Source organism: Cavia porcellus, unplaced genomic scaffold, assembly GCF_034190915.1.
Source record: "Cavia porcellus strain 051 isolate PalLab524CR breed Dunkin Hartley unplaced genomic scaffold, mCavPor4.1 scaffold_9, whole genome shotgun sequence".
Lineage (NCBI taxonomy): Eukaryota > Metazoa > Chordata > Mammalia > Rodentia > Caviidae > Cavia > Cavia porcellus.
In genome coordinates, this window is record NW_026947492.1 from 61,788,471 (window position 1) to 61,807,838 (window position 19,368).

At 51.2% G+C, this 19,368-nt stretch overlaps 1 protein-coding gene across 1 annotated transcript in view; it reads right to left on the reverse strand.

Annotated features, from left to right (window-relative positions):
- Positions 1-5,936: 5,936 nt before the first annotated feature.
- The window catches only part of Arhgef17 (Rho guanine nucleotide exchange factor 17), a 57,256-nt gene continuing 43,824 nt past the window's right edge, over positions 5,937-19,368 (reverse strand). The window contains exons 5-21 of the mRNA XM_013145268.3: positions 19,148-19,240; positions 18,779-18,955; positions 18,418-18,468; positions 18,078-18,187; positions 17,884-17,969; positions 15,458-15,576; positions 14,859-15,072; positions 14,240-14,313; positions 13,447-13,646; positions 13,009-13,310; positions 12,325-12,574; positions 11,992-12,078; positions 11,616-11,683; positions 11,236-11,384; positions 10,268-10,442; positions 9,890-10,159; positions 5,937-7,447 (exon numbers count right to left, since the gene is read on the reverse strand). Coding sequence (XP_013000722.2) covers positions 7,251-7,447; positions 9,890-10,159; positions 10,268-10,442; positions 11,236-11,384; positions 11,616-11,683; positions 11,992-12,078; positions 12,325-12,574; positions 13,009-13,310; positions 13,447-13,646; positions 14,240-14,313; positions 14,859-15,072; positions 15,458-15,576; positions 17,884-17,969; positions 18,078-18,187; positions 18,418-18,468; positions 18,779-18,955; positions 19,148-19,240 — 2,622 coding nt within the window. The 3' untranslated portion in view covers positions 5,937-7,250. The remainder of the gene's footprint in view (positions 7,448-9,889; positions 10,160-10,267; positions 10,443-11,235; positions 11,385-11,615; positions 11,684-11,991; positions 12,079-12,324; positions 12,575-13,008; positions 13,311-13,446; positions 13,647-14,239; positions 14,314-14,858; positions 15,073-15,457; positions 15,577-17,883; positions 17,970-18,077; positions 18,188-18,417; positions 18,469-18,778; positions 18,956-19,147; positions 19,241-19,368) is intronic.

Genomic DNA, 19,368 nt, shown 5'->3' on the forward strand with positions numbered 1-19,368 from the left:
GGGTGAGATATAGCTCAGTGAGAGCCTCTGAATTCAATCCCCTCTACTGAGTTGGGTGGAGAGACTGCAGTCTTGAATATTGCCCGGGTCCTGCCACCTGGAAATGAGCGACCAGAGAGTATAACCCACTTTGCCTTCCTTGTCAGATGAGACTCATATAGTTGGCAAGGAGAAAAAGGGCCTACGAAGGGTGTTTACCATGAAGGAGGCCCACCCCTGGGCTCCTGGACATTCCTCTGGGCTCAGATCAAATCCCCACCCCTCTCTGCTAGGGCAGTTAGTCCTTATCTCCAGCAAGACAGTGACACACTCCTCTCCCTTCCACCAACTGTCCCACAGTGCCAGCCATCAGAGTGCCCAGCTGGGCAACAGCTGGAGGCATAAACTGCACAAACCCAGGCCACTATTCACATTATATTCCCAGCTCTGTGAACGGTGTGTCTGTTTGAAGGTGTATGCCAGAGGTAGCAGTGCACCAACGACTGTCCCCAACTCTGCCATTCATAGAGCTCAGGTGACTCTCCCAGAGCTGGAAGAGACTCAGAAAGCAAGGAAGGCCTACTGCTGGGAACAGAGACCTGGCTACAGTAAGATAATCACAGCCTGAGAAGGGAGGAGGAGGAACTTAAGTAAGTCTTTTGGGGATAGATGGGCTAGGGCTGGGGTTTTAAACAAACAGTCTTAGAATCTGAGCCACATTCAGGACTGGAAAGGTCAGGTTCCCAGGGTCCAGGAAATTCCAGAAGGACTAGACACCTGTGTGGGGAGGGAGGTAGAGGAAGAGTTTTCATTTCCTTAGGCAGAGCCCAGCTTGTGGAGAAGGGCAGAGGAAACTCCAGGTTACTGGTGTCAGGGTCATGGCCCCTTGTCAATGGGGCAGCCAGGAGCAGGCTTGGGCATGTGGATTATTTAAGCCCCACATCCTATTTTATGGAGGAACTCTTAGGAGGGCTGATACTGGGTCCCAGTGAGGAGGCCAGAGCAGCCCAGGATGCCTCCTACTGTTAGAAATGTTTTCTTGGTCAGAGGACCTTTTATGCCCCATTCCCAAGTTCTAGGGTCAGATAGTGGCATTTCAGAAACCACTTAATAAACCAAATAGGGACATACTTTTTGGTCAAGGAGTACTGGCAACTCATCATAGGTTCTAAAGGAGGTCCAGGCCCCTATCTACCACCAACTTTAAATTCCCCCAACTTAGTTCCTCATCTGAACACTGGGGTGCCAAAACTTGTCACCCCAAAGTCATTCTAGTTCTCTGTGGGAGGAGAATTAGAATGGCCACGCTGGCTCCATAGGGCAGGTCTCCAGAGTGGAAGCCTGCACACTTCCTGCCCCCGCACCCCTCCGGTTATGAAGGAACCTAATTATTATTTACTGTTGGTCAGGATGGGCCACATCCTCCTCCGACTGACTCTGATTCCCAAGTCCATGAAAGAAGTGGCCCTCCCGAACATCTGTGAGGATACAGAAGGGAGGTGTGGAGATACAGGAGAGATTCAGGCTAGCTTTTCGTGGATCTCCGAGAGCCCCAGGCTCCAGAATCACAGGCTTTCTAACATCCTGGCGTCTCAAGTTGACCCACAAAATCTTCAGACTTCTTGTTGAATCTCACATAGTATAGCTAGGAAAGTGAGCCCAGAGAAGACCTGCACTGCCACACCTCATTGTAGGTGGCACAGCATGAGTCCCCAGGAAATTGGGGTGACCTATGATGGTGACCTAGAGGCAGGGGCCATGGGAATTAGGTTGTTTGTGAGGAATCTGAATGGGTGACTGCTTTGGGGGAGTGGGGCATCTCCTGCTGGCTGTACCAGATTCAAAATGGAAAAACCTGATATCCATGGGGTAGTGGTTCCAGGACCCCTAGAGATATCACAATTTGTGATGCTCAAGTCTCATATAAAATGGCATAAGTTTGCATGAAACCTATACATATGCTCCCCTAAACTTCAAATCAATCTCTAGATTACTTATACACCTACTGCAATGTAAATACTATGTAAATAGTCATTATACTGTATTGTTTAGAGGATGACAACAAGGAAAAAACCTGTATCTGTTTGGGACAGACACAACCATCATAAATCTAACTAAATGGTTGGTTGAATCTGCAGATGCAGAAGTCATGGACACCAAGGGTCAACTATACAAGGCTGGAACAAGAAGTTCAGACTTGGATTTCAGTGCTCTGCCCTAGGCTGACACCTAGCAGGCCAAGTCTTGCTCCTCCTAAAGCTGTGCTTCGGATACTGTGTTTGTGCCTTAGCTCCCTGGGGAAGGGCTGTCTAGGGAGGACTGGGGAGCAGGCAGTGAACTGGCATCAAGGATCAGTTTCCAGCCTGCTAGGTCTGGATTCCTACTGGAGTTGGAGTCTGAAGTCTGGGTCCCCTCAGGCCTCCTACGCTCATTGGGCTCCAACACTCTCAGCAATACCTTGCCTGAGCCTGGCCCTATTGGATCATCTGTCTGATGTTCAGGAAGGCAGGATTGAGGGTCTCTTGGGTCTATGGTGAGTTTGAAAAAGGAGCCCAGAGCCACCAACAGTAGGTGATGGGGGGTTGAAAAGTCAAGGACCGGGAAGTGCATGGCAATGCGCAGGGAGGCAGGTGCTTGCTGAAGCATTTGGGGTTCAGGAGCCTGGAGAAGAGAAATCTCAGGGAAAATGGAGGTCGACATGCTTTACTGTGACAGTAGAAGAGCCTGCCATTGCCAGTTCTGCCCTTGGCTAAAATGGCCTTAGGCAAGTGACTTTACCTCTTTGAGAACGAGCTCACCCAGCCAGGGGGTTATGTGGATCTGCAGAGACCATATGTTGGAGGTGACAGTTTCTTCCAGGCCACTGACTCTGGAGCCCCAGTCTGTCACCTCTCGTCCCCTTCCCTAGTCTGTGCTTTCCCCGAGTATCTTCCTACAGCCTGCTCCTTGATGTCAGTTCACTGTCTTCCGCCCCAATCCATCCTGCAGTTCCTCCCACACCCCGGGATACCCAGGCACTTGCCTTTGCTGGTAAGGGCTCCTTATTGGCCACAACTGAGCCCAAAATAGCCCTTCCCTTTGCAGCTTCCTGAAGTCAGTCCTTGGCTTAAGTCTGGGAGGACAGAGAGAGATTTGGTGTTTGGCAGGCATGCAAAAGATGCAAAGGGCTCTCAGAGGTCAGCTGGGTCCAGAGAGGGCAGGCCCTTGTCCTGGATCACACAGTGAGGAGGGGCCAGGACTGGAGCTTGTGCTCAGGCCTTGGGTCTCCCATTTCCTCCTGGGCCCTTGCCTGGGGGTTTGCTGCTTCTCTTCCCAAGCTCTGTGGATCTACAGACCGGGATACTCAGGCTGGTTTGATGTGTGATGGTAGCCAGCTAATCTAGTCTCTTGCCTCCCTTGGTTCCTAGGGTCACTTCCTGACTTTTCTCACCAAGGAAACCTTCCTGCCTTACTGTTCCCCAGCCTGACTGCTGTCTTACTGTGTGACGTCAGGTAAATCTCTGCCCATCTCTGTGCTTCATCTTCCCAGGAGGCACATGGTCCTGCGTAACCCTGCTGTCTGTCCCTTCCCTAAGGGACTACCTGGAAAGAAGAGATGACCTTTGGCCTAGACTCCTCTGTGCGACCCTTCCCAGGGTTGCTATAAGAAATGTGAATGACATCGTATGAGTGACCAGATGTGATTGCTCAGCTCTCACCTGTCCTCCAGCCTTCCATATGGCCACCCTTCCTCTCTTCCATGAGGCATGGAGACCTGAGCAAAGCAGATGTGAGTCCACGTTTTATCCTGTAGTGGTAAGGGGACCTTGAAGAAGATGGTAACCTCTCTGTACTATTTCTGACACTGGAAAGAGGGTAGCAATGGAACCCCCCTCCCAGACAATTATGAAGCTCCAGGCTTCATAATTAACAGTAAGTGGAAGCTGGAAATCTGGATTTTTTTCAGATCCAACTCAACAAGTATTCATTGAGCATCTACTAGGCCTGGGAATGGAAGAGAACAGTCTTCCATCCCAGAGTTCCCACTCTAGCTTCCTCCCTTTCCTCGTGGGTCTGCACAGGGACTCCTTGCACCAGGCTCTTGCACTGTTCCTTGTTCTGGTTCAACTGTTGCCTCAACATCAGGCCCAGACAACATCTGCTTTGTCCCCCATCCCACCCCCTCGGGGGCAGGCCACAGATGCCCTCTTTGAAGTAATAGCTTTCCATCATGGCTGGCAAAACAGCCCCACAGTGTCTGAAGCCAGGGTGACCAGGAGGATGATAAGCAGTGTGACAGGATGTTGTTTCTTTGTTTGTGTTCACTTTATTAACATTCATTGAGCTGCATACCAATGTGTACTTTCTTATATAAAAGTTATACTTCAATAAAAAGTTTCCAATAATACTGATAGCTGGATTCCTCCTGAGGGTTCTGACTGCATTGGTTGCAGGTGGGCCTGGCCTCCTAGCTGAAAACCGTGGTCTGTGCTGGGCTGAAGATCTGAGGCTTCCCTCCCCACAGCTGACCGGCTCAAGCTGAGCACCTGACTGTGGGCAGTTGTCTCAGGTCGCTGTTCAAGTAAGAGCAGGCTGTTCCCTTGAGGACTGAGTCCTCAAGTTGGGGACGCGGCAGATCCACTTTCGGTATGTTGTACCGAAACTGAAATCTGGGCCAGACCTCTGTTTAGGGACTGGGGAGTCTTGTGGCAGCAGAAGTTGTGAAACACTGGAGGCAGTTGGCTGGCGGCACTGGAGAAGCCAGAGGCTCGTAGGGCAGGGGCCAAAGGTCCCAAGTTGGAGGTCTGCTGTCTGCTGCACCATCCCCTCCAAGTCACTTGCTGCCAGTCTGTCTTCAAGGAATCTCTCCTTGCAATCTGAAGACCCGTGGACACCAAGCAACCATCCTGTTCTGGAAAAAATTATGAGCCCCATTTTACAGATGAAAACAGCTCGGACAGCTACAACCCACCGAGTCATATACTATAGCTGGTTGATGACAAAGTCGAGACTCCACACAGGATCTGTCCTATTCCAAAGCCCGTGGTCCTTGTTTGTTTTCATCATAAATTACATATGAACATTGCCTTCTACTCTGTAACAGACCTGCTTCATCTCCTCCTCCTGGGAAAATGATATTCTGTGGTGTTGATGACCCAGCAAACCCCTGTCTGCAATCAGTCTGCAAAGCATGAGTCTGCTCCCCCCTGCAGGACCTATTTCTTTTTTAAGTGCTGGAGATCAAACCCAGCATGTTACGTACTAAACACTTGCTCCATCCCAGCATTTTTCAGGCAGTTGCTTAGGCTGAAGATGTTCATGTGGGTTTTGCAGAGCTGACACATGGCCTGCCCTTTGGAGTCAGTCTTTGTGGGTGAACCATGACATGAAGGGCTCTTTGGTGCTGTGTGGAGTGGCCTCATGTTGCCTTTGCATTGTTATGTCTCACTGAATGACACACCTCTTTGGCCCAGAATCAGACTTGGATTCTACCTTTGCATGGAAAACTGGACTCACCTTGGTCTTGGTCAGGGTTCACTAGCCACGAGGCTTCACTGGAGAAAGCATTTCCTGGAGGAGCCTTGGTCTCTACTGCCCTGATCATTTGGCTGCAGTTATCAGCTTCAGCTTTCCAAGCCCATCCCAGACTGATGGGAAGCTTTTGTTTGATACATAAATTACACATGCACTGTGTTTGCATTATGTTGTACATTTGCATATGTCAACCATAAGGGATTCTAATAGGTTCCCAGTTACAAAGCACTGGACTAGCACAATTCCTTCATTTTCCCAAAAGGAAACTACAATTCCGACACATATGGTGACCTGTCCAGGGTAACACAGTAAGTCAGTGGCAATCTCACCACTTCAGCATGACCTGTGGTCTCCAAGGCTTGCCATTCTGCCCAAGTGAGTCGGTGTCGGGAAGCCCGAGCGGCTGGGAGGAGGCCACTATGGCTGCCAATGGGGAGCAGTCATTTGGTATTTCTATTTATTGACTCTTTAAATTTCATCATCCAAGAAGAGTTAATACATGACTGTTTGGTAGCAAGAGAAACATAATCTAAGACCACAATGACCCACCCCCCTCAACAAAAACAAACAGAACAAACCAACCCCACCTGAAACCAGACCTTTGGAGTTGTAGCTGAAGCGAGGGGCTGAGAGTCAGAGTGGCTCCCTGCAGCCTGGGAGGCAGGGGAGAAGCTAACCTCAAGTGGAGGCTTCCCATTTGAAGAGGCCATGCTCAGCCTCCCAGCACTGGGAGTACTTCCTAAAGCGGCTGCCTCTGACAGGAGGGTTCCTAAGGAGAGGATTCAGTGGTCAGAGTGAGGGGCTCCTAGGTCTACCCCCACGGTGACCATCTGTGCCAGTGCACGAGACACAGGAAGGCAGGAGCTGCGGGCTGGAGCCAACTGCAAGGAATGAGGGCCTTTTCTCTCACCTGAGAGAAAGCCCTGTCCAAGGTTCCATCAGTGTTCTCAAATTAAGAAACCACTGAAGGCACCACCAACACACTGGAAATGCTAAAGCCTGGGTCACAGGAGTTGCAGCCCCCAGTAAACATCATTTTGTCCGGGATGACTGAGGGTGCCTGGTCCTTGCCTATAGGTCAGGATGGGTAGCCCCATCACGATGAACTGGAAAGTTGTTATTAAGGGGTGGTATTTGGTGCCCTGAACATGCAGAGTGTGAGAAACTCTGTGTGTGTGTGTGTGTGTGTGTGTGTGTGTGTGTGTCATAGGGGGAGACACTGGTTCCTCCAGAAGGCTTGGATAGGTCCCCAGATGGCTCCTTGGGCAGGAACAGGTTTTTTCCCCCTCCTGTCATTTCCTCACATCACACTCTGCCCCAGGTCATGGCATAAATAAGTGCTTTGGAAAGAATTCATCTAAAAAGGAATATAAATACTGTACATGGGAAAGGATGCTATCCTCAGCCTTCTGCTGCCCCCAGAAAAATCCTCCAAATATTGCACATGGCCCTCCCCAGCCTCGTGGAGTCCAGGCCGGCCGTGTCTTTGGTAGAAGCTCCAGGGACAGAGGTCCTGAGCAGCCCTCATGCCCCCACCTTGGTTATACCCGGGAGCACTGGAGCAGCCAGTGGGTCGGGGAGGGTTGGCTGGCCGGCGGTGTTCCAGCAGGAATGCTTCCGTGAAGAAGAGAGGAGCCCACGCAGCCACGGGTGTGCTCCTGCCAGACGCTCCTGGTCAGGGTCTGCGTGTGGGCGAGGGAGAGGCAAGCAGACTGAGCGCAGGTGGGCAGGTGAGTCCTGGGCCACAGTGCACAGGGTCACACCCTCCACAGGAGGAGGTGGTTTGTGCTGTCATCTCGGCCCACAGTCTCACTGCTGCCACTGCCCCCACTGCTGAGCCGGAAGTCCTCATAGCCGTCACCTCCACTGATAACCAGCATTTTAGGCCGAGCCGAGGTGGGGCCTCGGTGTCGAGGGGAGTCCCAGTGCTCCAGGGATGGCAGCTTCTCAGGGCCTGGGGGACACAGGGGAGGATCCATCAGCCTGAGGGGACTGTGGCTTTACTGTTCCATTATGAACTGAGCTTCTGTACTCCAGAAGACAGCAAGAAAGACCTGACATTTCCTATGAGGGACATTTCCTGCTAGCTAAGAGCTTATTTGGAAAGAAATGCCCACTTTCTTGGCAGTCAGGTTTCTTAATTCCCTCCCAAATTTTCTAGCTAGGAATTATCTAACTTCCCGGGGCCACACCTGTTTCTTGATTACTGCACATGTATGTATGTACTCCTGTGATAATTAAGTGCAGTCACAAGCTGAATAGCAATGTTTCAGTTGATGGTGGACTACATATATGATGGTGGCCCCGTAAGATTTTAAGAGAGCTGAAAAATTCCTATTGCTAGGTGGGTGTGGTGGTGCACACCTGCAGTCCCAGCACTCGGGAGGCCGAGGCAGGAGAATCACTGTGAGTTCGAGCTCAGTGTAGGTTACATAGTGAAACTGTCTCACAAAAAAAAAAAAAAAAAAAAAAAAAAAAAAAAAAGTCCTATTGCTAGTATCTTTTAAAAAAATGGCATTGGGCTTAAACCTAGAAATGTCAGACTGAGCTATATCCCAGTCCTTTTTTAAATTTTGAGACAGGATCTCGCTAAGTCACTAAGTTGCCCAGGCTCAAACTTCTGATCCTTCTGTCTCAGCTTCCCAGCATGCTGAATTAACAAGTGTGCACCACCATACCCAGCTGACTGCTGTAGCCATTTTAGGTCACAGCTCAACACATTAATCAAGGGTCCATAACGATACTGGCATAAACAGATCTACTGTTACCAGTTCTATAAATGTAGAACACATACAGTTTTGTATAATATCTAACATCAAAATTGCCAGTAAACAACTATGGTATTGGTTATGTATGGGGATGCTGGGGATTGAGCCTAGGCCTGTGCATGCTAAGCAAGCTCTCTATCACTGAGCCACAACCCCAGCACTAGATTTCCTAAACTTTTTTTTCTTTTCTTTTTGCAATAAAATCTTGCTAAATTGATCTTGAACTTTCTATTCTCCTCCCTCAACCTCCTGGAATTCCAGGCATGTACCACCATGCCTGGATAAACTCAACTTTTTTTAATTCTTTTTTTTTTTTTTTTTTTTGTTCTTTGTGCCAGGAATCGAACTTAGAACCTCGCACTTGCCAGGCAGGCACTTATGCCTCAGAGCTAAATCCCCGGCCCTTAAACTAAACTTTTTATTGTTGTTTTGCACTACACTATTTCCGCAAAAAAATTTTTAACTCTGAAGTTTGCCCTATTATGTTGGCAGAGACTCATATATCTAATGTTACTGTATTTCTCCACTGCATCATCTTCTCGTGTCCTTGATTTTTATCTTGTATTATTTTGCTCATCATGGCCCCAGGCGTAATAGGCTAAAGCATTTATATGTAATACACCATATGGTCTAGCTGCAGGGTAGGTACACCATCTAGGAGGGGTGAGTGTACTCCGTGATGTTCACACCTCGATGAAACTGCCTAACAAAAGTGACATGTGTCCCAGTTTTTAAGTGGTAGAGAACTGCATACTCTTCCTGTTTCTAATATCCATTTCCCCTCTTGGTAACTGAAGTCTTCTTTAGACCTAACAACTTCTGGCTGAAGTTTACTGCTTCCCAATTCCCACAGCCTGTTCCTTTTGGGAATATGTTTTCTGATTGTGAAAGACTTCTTTGTTTTACTTTTTTAAATGGGGTTTTGCTATGTACTTTAGGGTGGTCTTGAATTTACTATGGAGCCCAGCCTGGCCTACTCATGGTGATCCTCCTGCCTCAGCCTCCCCAGTGCTGGGATTATAAGTGTGTGTCACCACATCCAGCTTTGTGCAAGACTTTTCTGATTGTGATTTCCGGATGGACTTCATTTCTCACGACTGCACTTTCTAATTCTCATATGCTACACCCTGTTATCTATGTCACTTTATGTCCTCTTTTCTGGTACTATTTCATTTCCTGCTCTGTATATGACTTCCTGAGGCTACTTCCTGCCCTATACATCATTTCTAGTGTTATATTTCCTGTTGCATATAAAAAAATATACAATATATTTCCTACAAACATATCTTATCTGTGCTATATTTTACTTCTTAGCTTATAGTTTACTTCCTGTCTCCCAAGACACTTCTTTGAACAGAACTTTATGTACATAAATATACAGACTCAATGCACACATTCAATACATATACAGTATCCTAGAAGATTTCATTTTGGGAGTGTTTATACTTTTCCCCTGTTTTGTGTGATGCTGAAGATCAGACCCAGGGCCTTACATATGCTAAGTAAATAGTCTATGGCTGAGCTAAACCCCAGCCCATCTTCTCTCTTACACTCTTCTAGAAGGACAGCAAGAAGCCCTAACCCAAAAGTCCAGAATCCCTGGGCTGGGGTAGGATGCACAGACCCACCTATGTCTGAAGGAGGCGGTGGGGTCGGGCAGAGAAGGTTGAAGCCATCTGGCAGCTGGACTGCAGCCAGGAAGCGAACATGGCCCGTGTGCCCCTGGCCTAGGCCAGCAGGGCTGAGAGGTGCTCGTGGGCAGCTGACAGTACTGGGGGAGGTGGGCATCGTGAGCACCACGCCAGCACTGGTACCCACCCACAGCAGCTCTTCACACACCAGCAGCGCTGTGATCCGCAGGCAGGCAGCCTTGTGCTGCCGGATGATGGCATCTGAGCCTGTGCGGGAAAGAGATAAGCTCTGGGGCAGACTGGTGGCCCAGGCTCTGCCTCTTCAGTGGGGGTGAAGGCTCTAAGGAAAGGTGTGGTGGTATTTGAGGTCAGTACCTGCCAGCATCCTGTGCACAGGAGGGGTGACATCCACCTCTGCCAGCTGCTCAAAGGTGTCTGGATGGTAGAGACACACATGAGCACTGCCTTTCAGTGTCACCCACACACCCAGGCTGGAGTCCACCATGCAAGCTACACTTCGGCTTGAATCCTGCCCCACACAGAATGTATGCTGTGGGTGAAAAGGCAGAGAGTAGACTGGTGACGTGCTGGCCTGTCCCCTGATCCCCTGTGCATCCCCTCCTAACAATGCCCATCAAAATCTACATGATCCCATCGGGACTGGCAGCCCAGGCCATGTTGGCCCTGGTCTGGCTGATAAGCCGTCCAAAGCTTGGTGCACAGGTGCCCCCATTCAGCCTGTGGAAATTAAAATGAGGCGCTCTTTCCCTGTGCACCTCAAGTGACATAAGGCTCACAGAACTTCAGGCCTGTAAGAGTCTTAAGACTGGTCATAGGCCTCTCCCCAACAGATGAAGCCCAGCTTATTGGGGAAAGCAACCTGACCAAGGTCACACAGGAGCTGTGTCATCCATGGAGCTGGGGCCTGAACCCAGCCAATGAGGCAATGAAAGGGAAAGCAAAGTGACTTATTGCTCCAGGACACTGCCTGGGCCAGAAACCTCTGGCAGGCATGAAATGAAACCATGATTCCATGCCACAGTCTAATGCAAAGGGTTGGAAACATCAAGAAGGATCCAGGAGACCTCAATACCTGTGCTGACAAGAGAGGGTGGGTGGGAGGCTGACTAACGAGTCCTAACAAACGTGGCACTTACTGTCTTCTTCATCAGCTAGAGAAGAAATGAGGGCCAGAGAAGGACCGGGACCAGCTCAGCATCACATGGGGTCAGGGGAAGTGGCCAGCCCTTGGCTGAATGCTCCCCCGCCCCCAGGGCTCACCTGCCTCTCAGGTGGACCCAACTTATCCAAAGGCATTCATTCCCTCTCCCTTCCCCTGCTACCTCTAGCTGCAGCGTGTCGGGGCTCAGAACAAGGACTCGATTCTGGCAACCACACCACAGCCGCCCACCCACAGACACCATCTTGCTGATGGGGCTCCCCTGAGCACCCAGGGTCACCGACTTGAAGTTCTGGGGGTCCCAGAAACGACCTGGAGGGGGAGTAGGGTGAAGAAAACAGGAGATTTAGTACAGTACTGAATTTAAGTCCCACCTTCCCTGAAATGAGACGTGAACATCCATTTGTAAGTGAGGACACCAAGGCCTGGAAGCTGTCCAAAGCCACATCTCTAGCCCTAGGAGAGGGAGGCCCTCACTTTGCCCAGGAGAGAGCACCACTATGAGTAAGGGTACCAGGGCAAGCAGGGCACAGGGACACCTACCTGCTTCTCTCTGGTAGACGACAAGTTCTCCATTGGCCAGAGACACAAACACCTGATTATTCAGATACCTGTGCAGGGAAAAGGAGAAGTCAGGGATTTTGGGAGGGTGGGTTATTTGGACACTACATGTCCATGGCTCCTGAGAGACCATCTCCTCTCACCCCATTCTCCAGATGTGATAAGCCTGAGGCTAAGAACAGGCAGCAACTCGCCCAGGCTCACAGTGTGTAAGAGACACAGCTGGGAGGTCACAAGGCTCTGTCCTAGGACCTCCCTTGAAAGGAGGGGTTGATAAGGCAGGGGGCCCAGGTGGACAGGGAGACCTGGGTATATGATGGTAAAGGGTCTGGATGGGAAGAGCGCATGGGGGCCTTACAGGATGCAGGTCACAGAGGCTGCATGCTGGAGCTTCATGCTGTTCCGGCGGTCACGGATGCTGTCAGAGGACTGGTACACATGGACACTGCAGATCAGGGTAAGCACTTGTGACAAAGGCTTACATACACAGTCCCGGGAGTTACCCCTCCACCTTTCTCCCCTGCACCAGATGCCCGTACAATATAACAGATCCCACAGCTCGCTGGGGGTTTTAGGTCCTGGTTGTCAGGACCCCTGAACCCTAACCCTAGGCCCTCCTGTTTCTGCTTCAGAACAACATGTGACTTCCAGAGCATGAAGCTCAATTCTGACACTCCTCCCCTGCCCCTACCAGCCATCCTCAGTGCCCAGCCACACAGAGCTCTGGTAGGCCTCCGGGTCCACACTCAGCAGGTCCTCAAGGCTGCCCCGTGTGAAGGAGCCGTGGCTGGAGCGGCGCAGGGCTCTCCCATCCATTGGGCTGGTGCCACAGGGTCCACTGGGCCCGAAGGAGCTAGACAGTGGCAGGAAGCCAGGCTCTTGCTCTTCCTCGGAGCTGGTCGTCTCTGCTGTGGCCTCTTTGGAGCTTGGGGTCTCCTCGTCTGAAGGGGACAAAGGTCTCTGTCTTCATTCCCTCTACTAGGCCAGAGACCTGATGTCTCTTAAGCCTCAGTGTCCCCTTACTGTTCCTTCTGCATCCCCTCCTGAGGGCCTTCTGCAAGGCTCAGGCCTTGTTATCCTGCTGACAGTGACCGTACCTATAGGTTCCTAGTCCTGGCTGCCATTAGACTTGGCCAGGGGGACCAACCAGTCCACTTAGTGATCCATCTGCCTTATCTGGGCACTCCAGCACCTTCATGATCCCGCCTGCCTATCCCACTGTTTTCTGGGTTCTCCGTGTCACAAGCCTGGTGCACCTTGCTGGCCACCACTGCTCTGAGTGTTAGCATCCTGAGATCTGACTTCAACCTTAGCCTCCACTGGCCTCTCCTCACCCACTACTCCACCTGCTGCCAGCCCCAAGTCCAGCACTCACTGCCAAAGCTGGAGGAGATAGTGGACCGGCTGGCTTGGCTCTGCAGCGTCCCCGAGGGGCTGGGTGAAGACTCATCATCAGAGTCGCTGTCAAAAGGCACCAACTCAGGGCGGGAGTCACCCTCAGTGGGGCCAGGCGCCATCTCCAAGCCAGAGCCTGAGATGGAGATGTGCAGGCAGGGTTGTGACCCCGGCTCGGCCATTGCCACTGCTTCTTCCTCTGCTGTAGCCTCAACATCCAGCTCCTGCCCAGCTGGCTCTGAGGCAGTCTCTGGGGGGTTCCTCAGCGATTCTGGATGCTCCCTGAGAAACCCAAAAAGAGTAGGGAGAGAGTGGTTAGGAGGTGCTGCAGAGGCACTTAGACAGACCCCATCCAAGAGGACCTCAGAGTGGGTGAGCGCTGACTCCCAGGCCCCAGCACACCAATCCTGGGTCTCACCGGTGGCAGTGGGGCTGCAGGCCGGGCACTGCCCCGATGCAGAGGATGCGGGCCGAGCAGACAGCGATGCAGGCCTCCACGTCAGGCTCAGCACGCAAGCTCAGCAGGCACACCTGGCCCACGTAGCCGTCGCTGTTGCACACCCACACCTCAGGTGTGGGCTCTGGGCAGCTGCTGAGGGTGGGAGCCGCACACGAAAACTGCAGGGGCACCAAAGGACAACAAAAGGTAAATAGAGGAGCTGCTGCCAGCATTCCTTGTAGTAGGTGATCCCAAGGAACGCAAGGAGGAGGGCCTGCATCGGTATGTGTGGACGCCCCACGCATTCCTCTGCTCTTCTCCACACAGAGCACGCAGCACACATGACACTCTATATGTCAAATGCACTCACGCTGCATGACACAAGCCTCACCCACAAGCCTCACCCATACTCACGAGCCTCACTGCCTGTCCATATATTCCCTGAATATGATCATGAATATTAACAAATATGATACTGGTAACCTTAGAACATATGTATGCAGACTCATGCAAGTGCATAAATGAGACACATCTCATCGATCCTATAGCCTTTTTTCATACGAACAGATATAGACACTTAAGAAACACACTCTTGAGGTCCACATGCACAGAGAGAGCAGTATACTTGAAAGACAGAAAAAAAAAAAAGAAAGACATAGAAAGGAATTGTAACTTTTAAGACACATACACAATGCTGTATACAGAATGAAAATTCATGAACACACACTGGCTTTGACACACACATACATATGACCCATGTGCGTACACAGACCTGCATGCCACTGCGGGTTTTCATGATGGGGATGGCCTTCAAGAACTCAGGGTCTAGGCAGCTTTTGCTGGATGCTGTAGTGGAGATGGATGAGCAAATAGACAAGGGAAGGGACAGGCAAAAGGATACAGATCCAGCTTAGCATCCACCTCACCCTGGTCCTGCCCCAGCCCCATTTCCTTTCTTCCCCTAACCCTCAGGGTTATCTAGGAAGGGCCTGATCTTAGGTAAAATAGTGAGTGGATTTTGTCCTGTTGCTCCTGGCCTCAGTATTTCCATTTTTATAACAAGGGTGTCACACCTAGAAATCTCTATGCCATGGATCCAACAGCTTTCCTTGGTACAGCCATGAGTGGTGGTGGGGTGGGGAGGGTCTGGTCTAGTCATGATGGCACTCCTGCCCAAAATGACCCTGTCTATGGGGTCCCCTCCCCATCAGGGAGGACCTAAGGAGACCACAGTTAGTATCTAGTCCCATGTTGCACTGCAGAAATCTCAGTTCACCCTCCCCACCAGCTGCTGGAGCACAGGACACTGCAGTTCTGGGGCTTTAGGCTTCTGAAGTCAGACGCTGCCTGAAGTCTCTAGGAGGAGACGGCTGGTATGGGCCCTGGCTCACCCAGCTTCCTTTTGGCCTCATCAAAGGCCTGCTCAAAGCCTAGGCGGGCATCAGGGTGGGGGAACTCAAAGATGAAGGAGTCGGTGCCCTCTGGCCGGGTGGCACACAGCTCCAGCTTGGTAGGTGGGAAGGAAAGCGCGTAGCACAGAGCCTGCTTCTCTGACAGGTCCCGGTGCATGGCAGCTGAGAGGTCCCGCAGCGCATCATCCAGATTCTGTGGGGAAGAATGCCCAGGCCTTAGGTCTGAGGTCTCACATAGCCAGCACTGGCCCTTGGGAATATATGTGGGGTCTGACCTTTTCCTTCAGAGGTCCCACTTTCTAGTATGACACTGTCTTCTGCCTTAGACCGAGAGGAAACCAGGATTTTCCCCAGACAGGGGCTGGACTGTGTTTCCCCTCCAGTGACATGGAGCCATGCCTCTACCTTCAGACCTAGGACAGTAACTTCTCTCAAACCAGTCAGGCTGTAATTTTCCCCTTCTGATAAATGACAGGGGTTTCTCCTCCCTTAGGCAAATGCGCAAGGCTGTGTCTTTCCCTCAGAGCGTGTAAAGGAGCCCCCACCCCCACCCCTTGCCTCAGGCACAGGGCACAGACCTGGTGGGGGAAGCCAAGGCTCTCAGAGAGCTTGCTCATTTGGCCCAGAGTGGTCAGGTCTTCATCCAGGCGGCTGATGGCCTTTTGGATGTTCTCCCGATTGGTGGCTTGGGACGCCCCTGGTGGGGACAGAGAAGCCCACGGGCAGACAGGTAGAAAAGGTCAGACATTCTTCTCTCACTGCACAACCCGCAGCTAGACAAGAGGACTGGCCCAACAAACTTACAGACTCCATGTCCTCAGGAACACCATTAATAGTTAAGCCAGCTTCTAGATTAACCCCAGGCCTGACTGTGGGGCTGGGCCTATTCAGAGCCACATGGCAAAGGATGTCTGGCCGTTAGAGACACTGCAAGAGCACAAAGTATGTAACAGCAGACAGCTTTATAGGTTATGCAGGCTCTGGCAGGCACTAGGCTGCGGCAGGTGCAGCCAGCCACGGCAGAACTGCCAAGCAGGCAGAGCCTCAGGCAGTCAAATCTGCTGACCAAGGGACCACATCCTCACAAAGGAGGGAGCAATAAGCTGATGCTCTGAATTTCTCTGGTCTTAGCTTGCTCCTGCCCATTGCCAAATGGCTTGCCCGCCCCACCCTCGCTGCCTGCCTATACTCTGGACCAGTGGCCCAAATGTGGGGCTGTTCCTCCCTGCACACCAAGTCTTCAAATCAATAGACAGGGAGATTCTTTCTTTTGTGCTGTTTCCTAAATAACACGCTTTTTGTTTTGTCTTTTTCTCCCTATCTCCTGTTCTTACAGAGTATACTGGTGGTGAATATATATTTTTTTGTCTTTTTGAGACAAGCTCTCACGCAGTTCAGGCTGGCCTTGAGCTCACTTTGTAGCCCAGGTTGGTCTCAAACTCACAGTGATCCTCCTCCCTCAGGCTCCTGAGTGCTGGGACTACATGTGTGCACCACCACATCCAGCTTAAAACTATGGTCTTTTGTCGTATGTGTGTGTGTGTGTGTGTGTGTGTGTATGTGCGCGCGCAATCAAACTCAGGACCTACTGCTTGCCAGGCACGTGCTCTGCCACTGAACTATATCCCCGGCCTGTGAATATACAGTTAGTTAGTTGGGCCATGGGCTGCTAAATGGTAAGAAAAAAAGGAATCACATCAGCACTAAAGGAACAGATTTTGAGACAGGCCCTGGAACGGCTTTATGGCCAGGGACTGTGTAGAGGAGAGGGACAGGCTATTGAGGAAGGATAGGCATACAAAATTTATAATGGTGGTACATACTAGACAAAGAGGCTGTGCTATTGTGTCTACAGAAAAAATAGTGGGTGCTCCTAGACAGCAGTGGTGTAGATTAGGCAACTCAAAGATTGGAACATCTCTGCCATGGTCTGAATGTTTGGGTCTCTTCAAAATTCGTACTTTGAAATCTAGTCCTGGTGTGTTCATATGAGATGAACCCTTAGGAAGGTGACAGATCACAAGGATGGTGCCCTCATGAATGAGACTGGAGCCCTTCTAAAGAGACCTGGGAGAGCTTGTTTGCCCTTTTTGCCAAGTGAGACCTCATATGAGGGACAGGCCCTTCACCAGACTGGTATCTTGATCTTGGATGTCTCAGTCTCTGGCATTGTGAACAGTAATTTCCTGCTCATTTTAAATTACAGTCTGTGGTATTTCTGTTATAGCAGCCCATACAGACTGTAATGATCTCCCATTCCTGAAAGAAGCCATCCCACCCAAACTCACTCACTGCATGGGCAGCCATGTTTTCTTCCATATAACTCCATCTTACTCCTGGCCACAGATGAATGGACTAGGAATGGGCACCTGCCCTAAAGATGGTCTGTTCCCCAGTGAGAAGAGATGAGATGAACCAACAATCACCACCTGCAGTCTGAATTCCTATATAGGGCCTTGTGGAGACAGTCTGGTTCACCTGGAGGCAGCTCTCAATTGGGCTTGGCGACAGTCCAGATCTTATCACTGGGCTACCAAGAAGCAGGGAAAGCTAAGAGCAGTAAGCTTCCTTTGGGGATGACTCAGCAAGGCAGGAACAGAGTGACAGGAGGAGGGGCACCTCCTTGAGGCTGCCTCAGCTCCTGACAAACTCAGCCTCAAATGAGCTGGGTACCTTCAATCAACCCTTCACTTGTGCTCTGTTCCCTGGGTACAAAACCACTGAGCCAGAATGGTACAACATTATCTCATACAAGGTGCTCACATGAGCTTGAACAGAGGAACCAACAGCTAATTACACTATGCCTATCTCTCTGCACCCCCTATCAACCCACCTGCCATCCCAGGTTACACCCAGTCAGAAGGCTATTGACAGGCTATTCTGATTCTGTGGGTACTAACCAAGTCCTTTGCACCAGCCCCTCAAAGCAGAAGGGAAAGTGAGGCCCAAAAGCACATGGGCAGACAGACTGTCCTGATCCCCAGTGGGCACCGGTGAGCCCTACCTTTGATGATGTCTGCATCTTCTAGTGGCAGCTTCCATAGCATCTTGTACTTGCTGGCTGTGTCAATCACACTGGCGGCAGTGTACCTGTGGGCAGCCAATGGGGTGCTTTGTCCAGAGTAGGTGAATGGGGCCCAGGACAAGACAGCTGCTCCTCCTGTCTATACCACCCAGGCCTGCTTTAACCACACTCACAGGCTCATGGAGCTGCGCCGAAGAGAGCCTGACTTTCGCTTCAGGGTAGTGCAGACAATGAGGTCTGTGAACAGGAAGAGGGACCGGTCCTTCTTGCCACCGATGGCCTTCTGTGGGGCCCAAGTGGGATTCAGACTGGGTGCAGAGTCCAGAAGCTCACCCACTTCCCCACAGTGCCCAAGGGTATAGCAAAGCCCAGGTAGGGGAGAGGACTAGACCAGTTTGAACTCAACCAGGCTCCTGTTGGAGTGGAAGAGCTAGGAGATATGTGGGTAGTGGGAAAAAACAAGGAACTAAGAGGGAGGCAGGGACAGGTGGGCAGAATACAGACACTTCTTACCACTTCGGTGACCATCTCCTGCCTCAGGAACCTCCGCAGCGGGGCCTGGAGCTGTGGGCAGAAGGGACTAAGCACCTCAAATGTAGTTCCTAATACTTATCCACTCCACAAACCCCAGGGACCCCTCGGCCTCACTCCCTGGTCCAGACCCCGAAAGTGACATCCTGTTCACCCTTCCAGCACTGTGCCATCAGGCCCAGGACACATGGGCAGGGGGACACATGGGGAGAACTGATGATCACAGATGCTGGGAGACACAGATGTAAGCAACACTAGCCCCTGAAGGGGACATGTGCACAGCCACAATTCCAAGTGATAGATGCAGATACAGAAGCAGCTGGGAGGGTTGGGGAGCACGCACATCCTCCATGCCCTCGATGTGAGCCTCAATCTCCTGCAGCACTCGGGCGTGCCTCTCTGCCTCCTCGGCACTCCGCACACCCTTGTTGATGCGTTCAGCCACCTGCTTGATGTTCCGCTGTGCATCCAGGAGCAGAGGGTGATCCGGGTGGTCTTCAGGTGTGTGCTTTAGGAGGTCCTAGGGTAGGAATAGGGACCAGACCGGCTTGCTTAGCTGTCCCAGGAGTCCTACTAATTTCTGCAGCAGGGGTCTGTGGGTAGACACTAGGGACTTCCTTTCCTACCTGACCCCTGGAGACTCTGATGCCAAGCTGAACTAGAAGGGGCCTCAGAGTCTCCTATATCCCCCATGCTTCCAGGTCTTACCCACCTTCACCAGGAGCTCATAGCGTGGGATCCGCTGCACAGGCTTGATCATGAGGTCAGATAGAGCCTGCTTCTCCTTGTTTTCCCGCATGCTTTGCTGAAACCCAAAGCAAAGTGAAGGACACCCATGAGAGAAAAGGTGTGTCAGAGAGGGCACTAGCAAGCATCTCCAGCTCAGCCCAGGAACAGAGGCTGACCCAATGGCTTGAGCTATGGTTCCCTAGC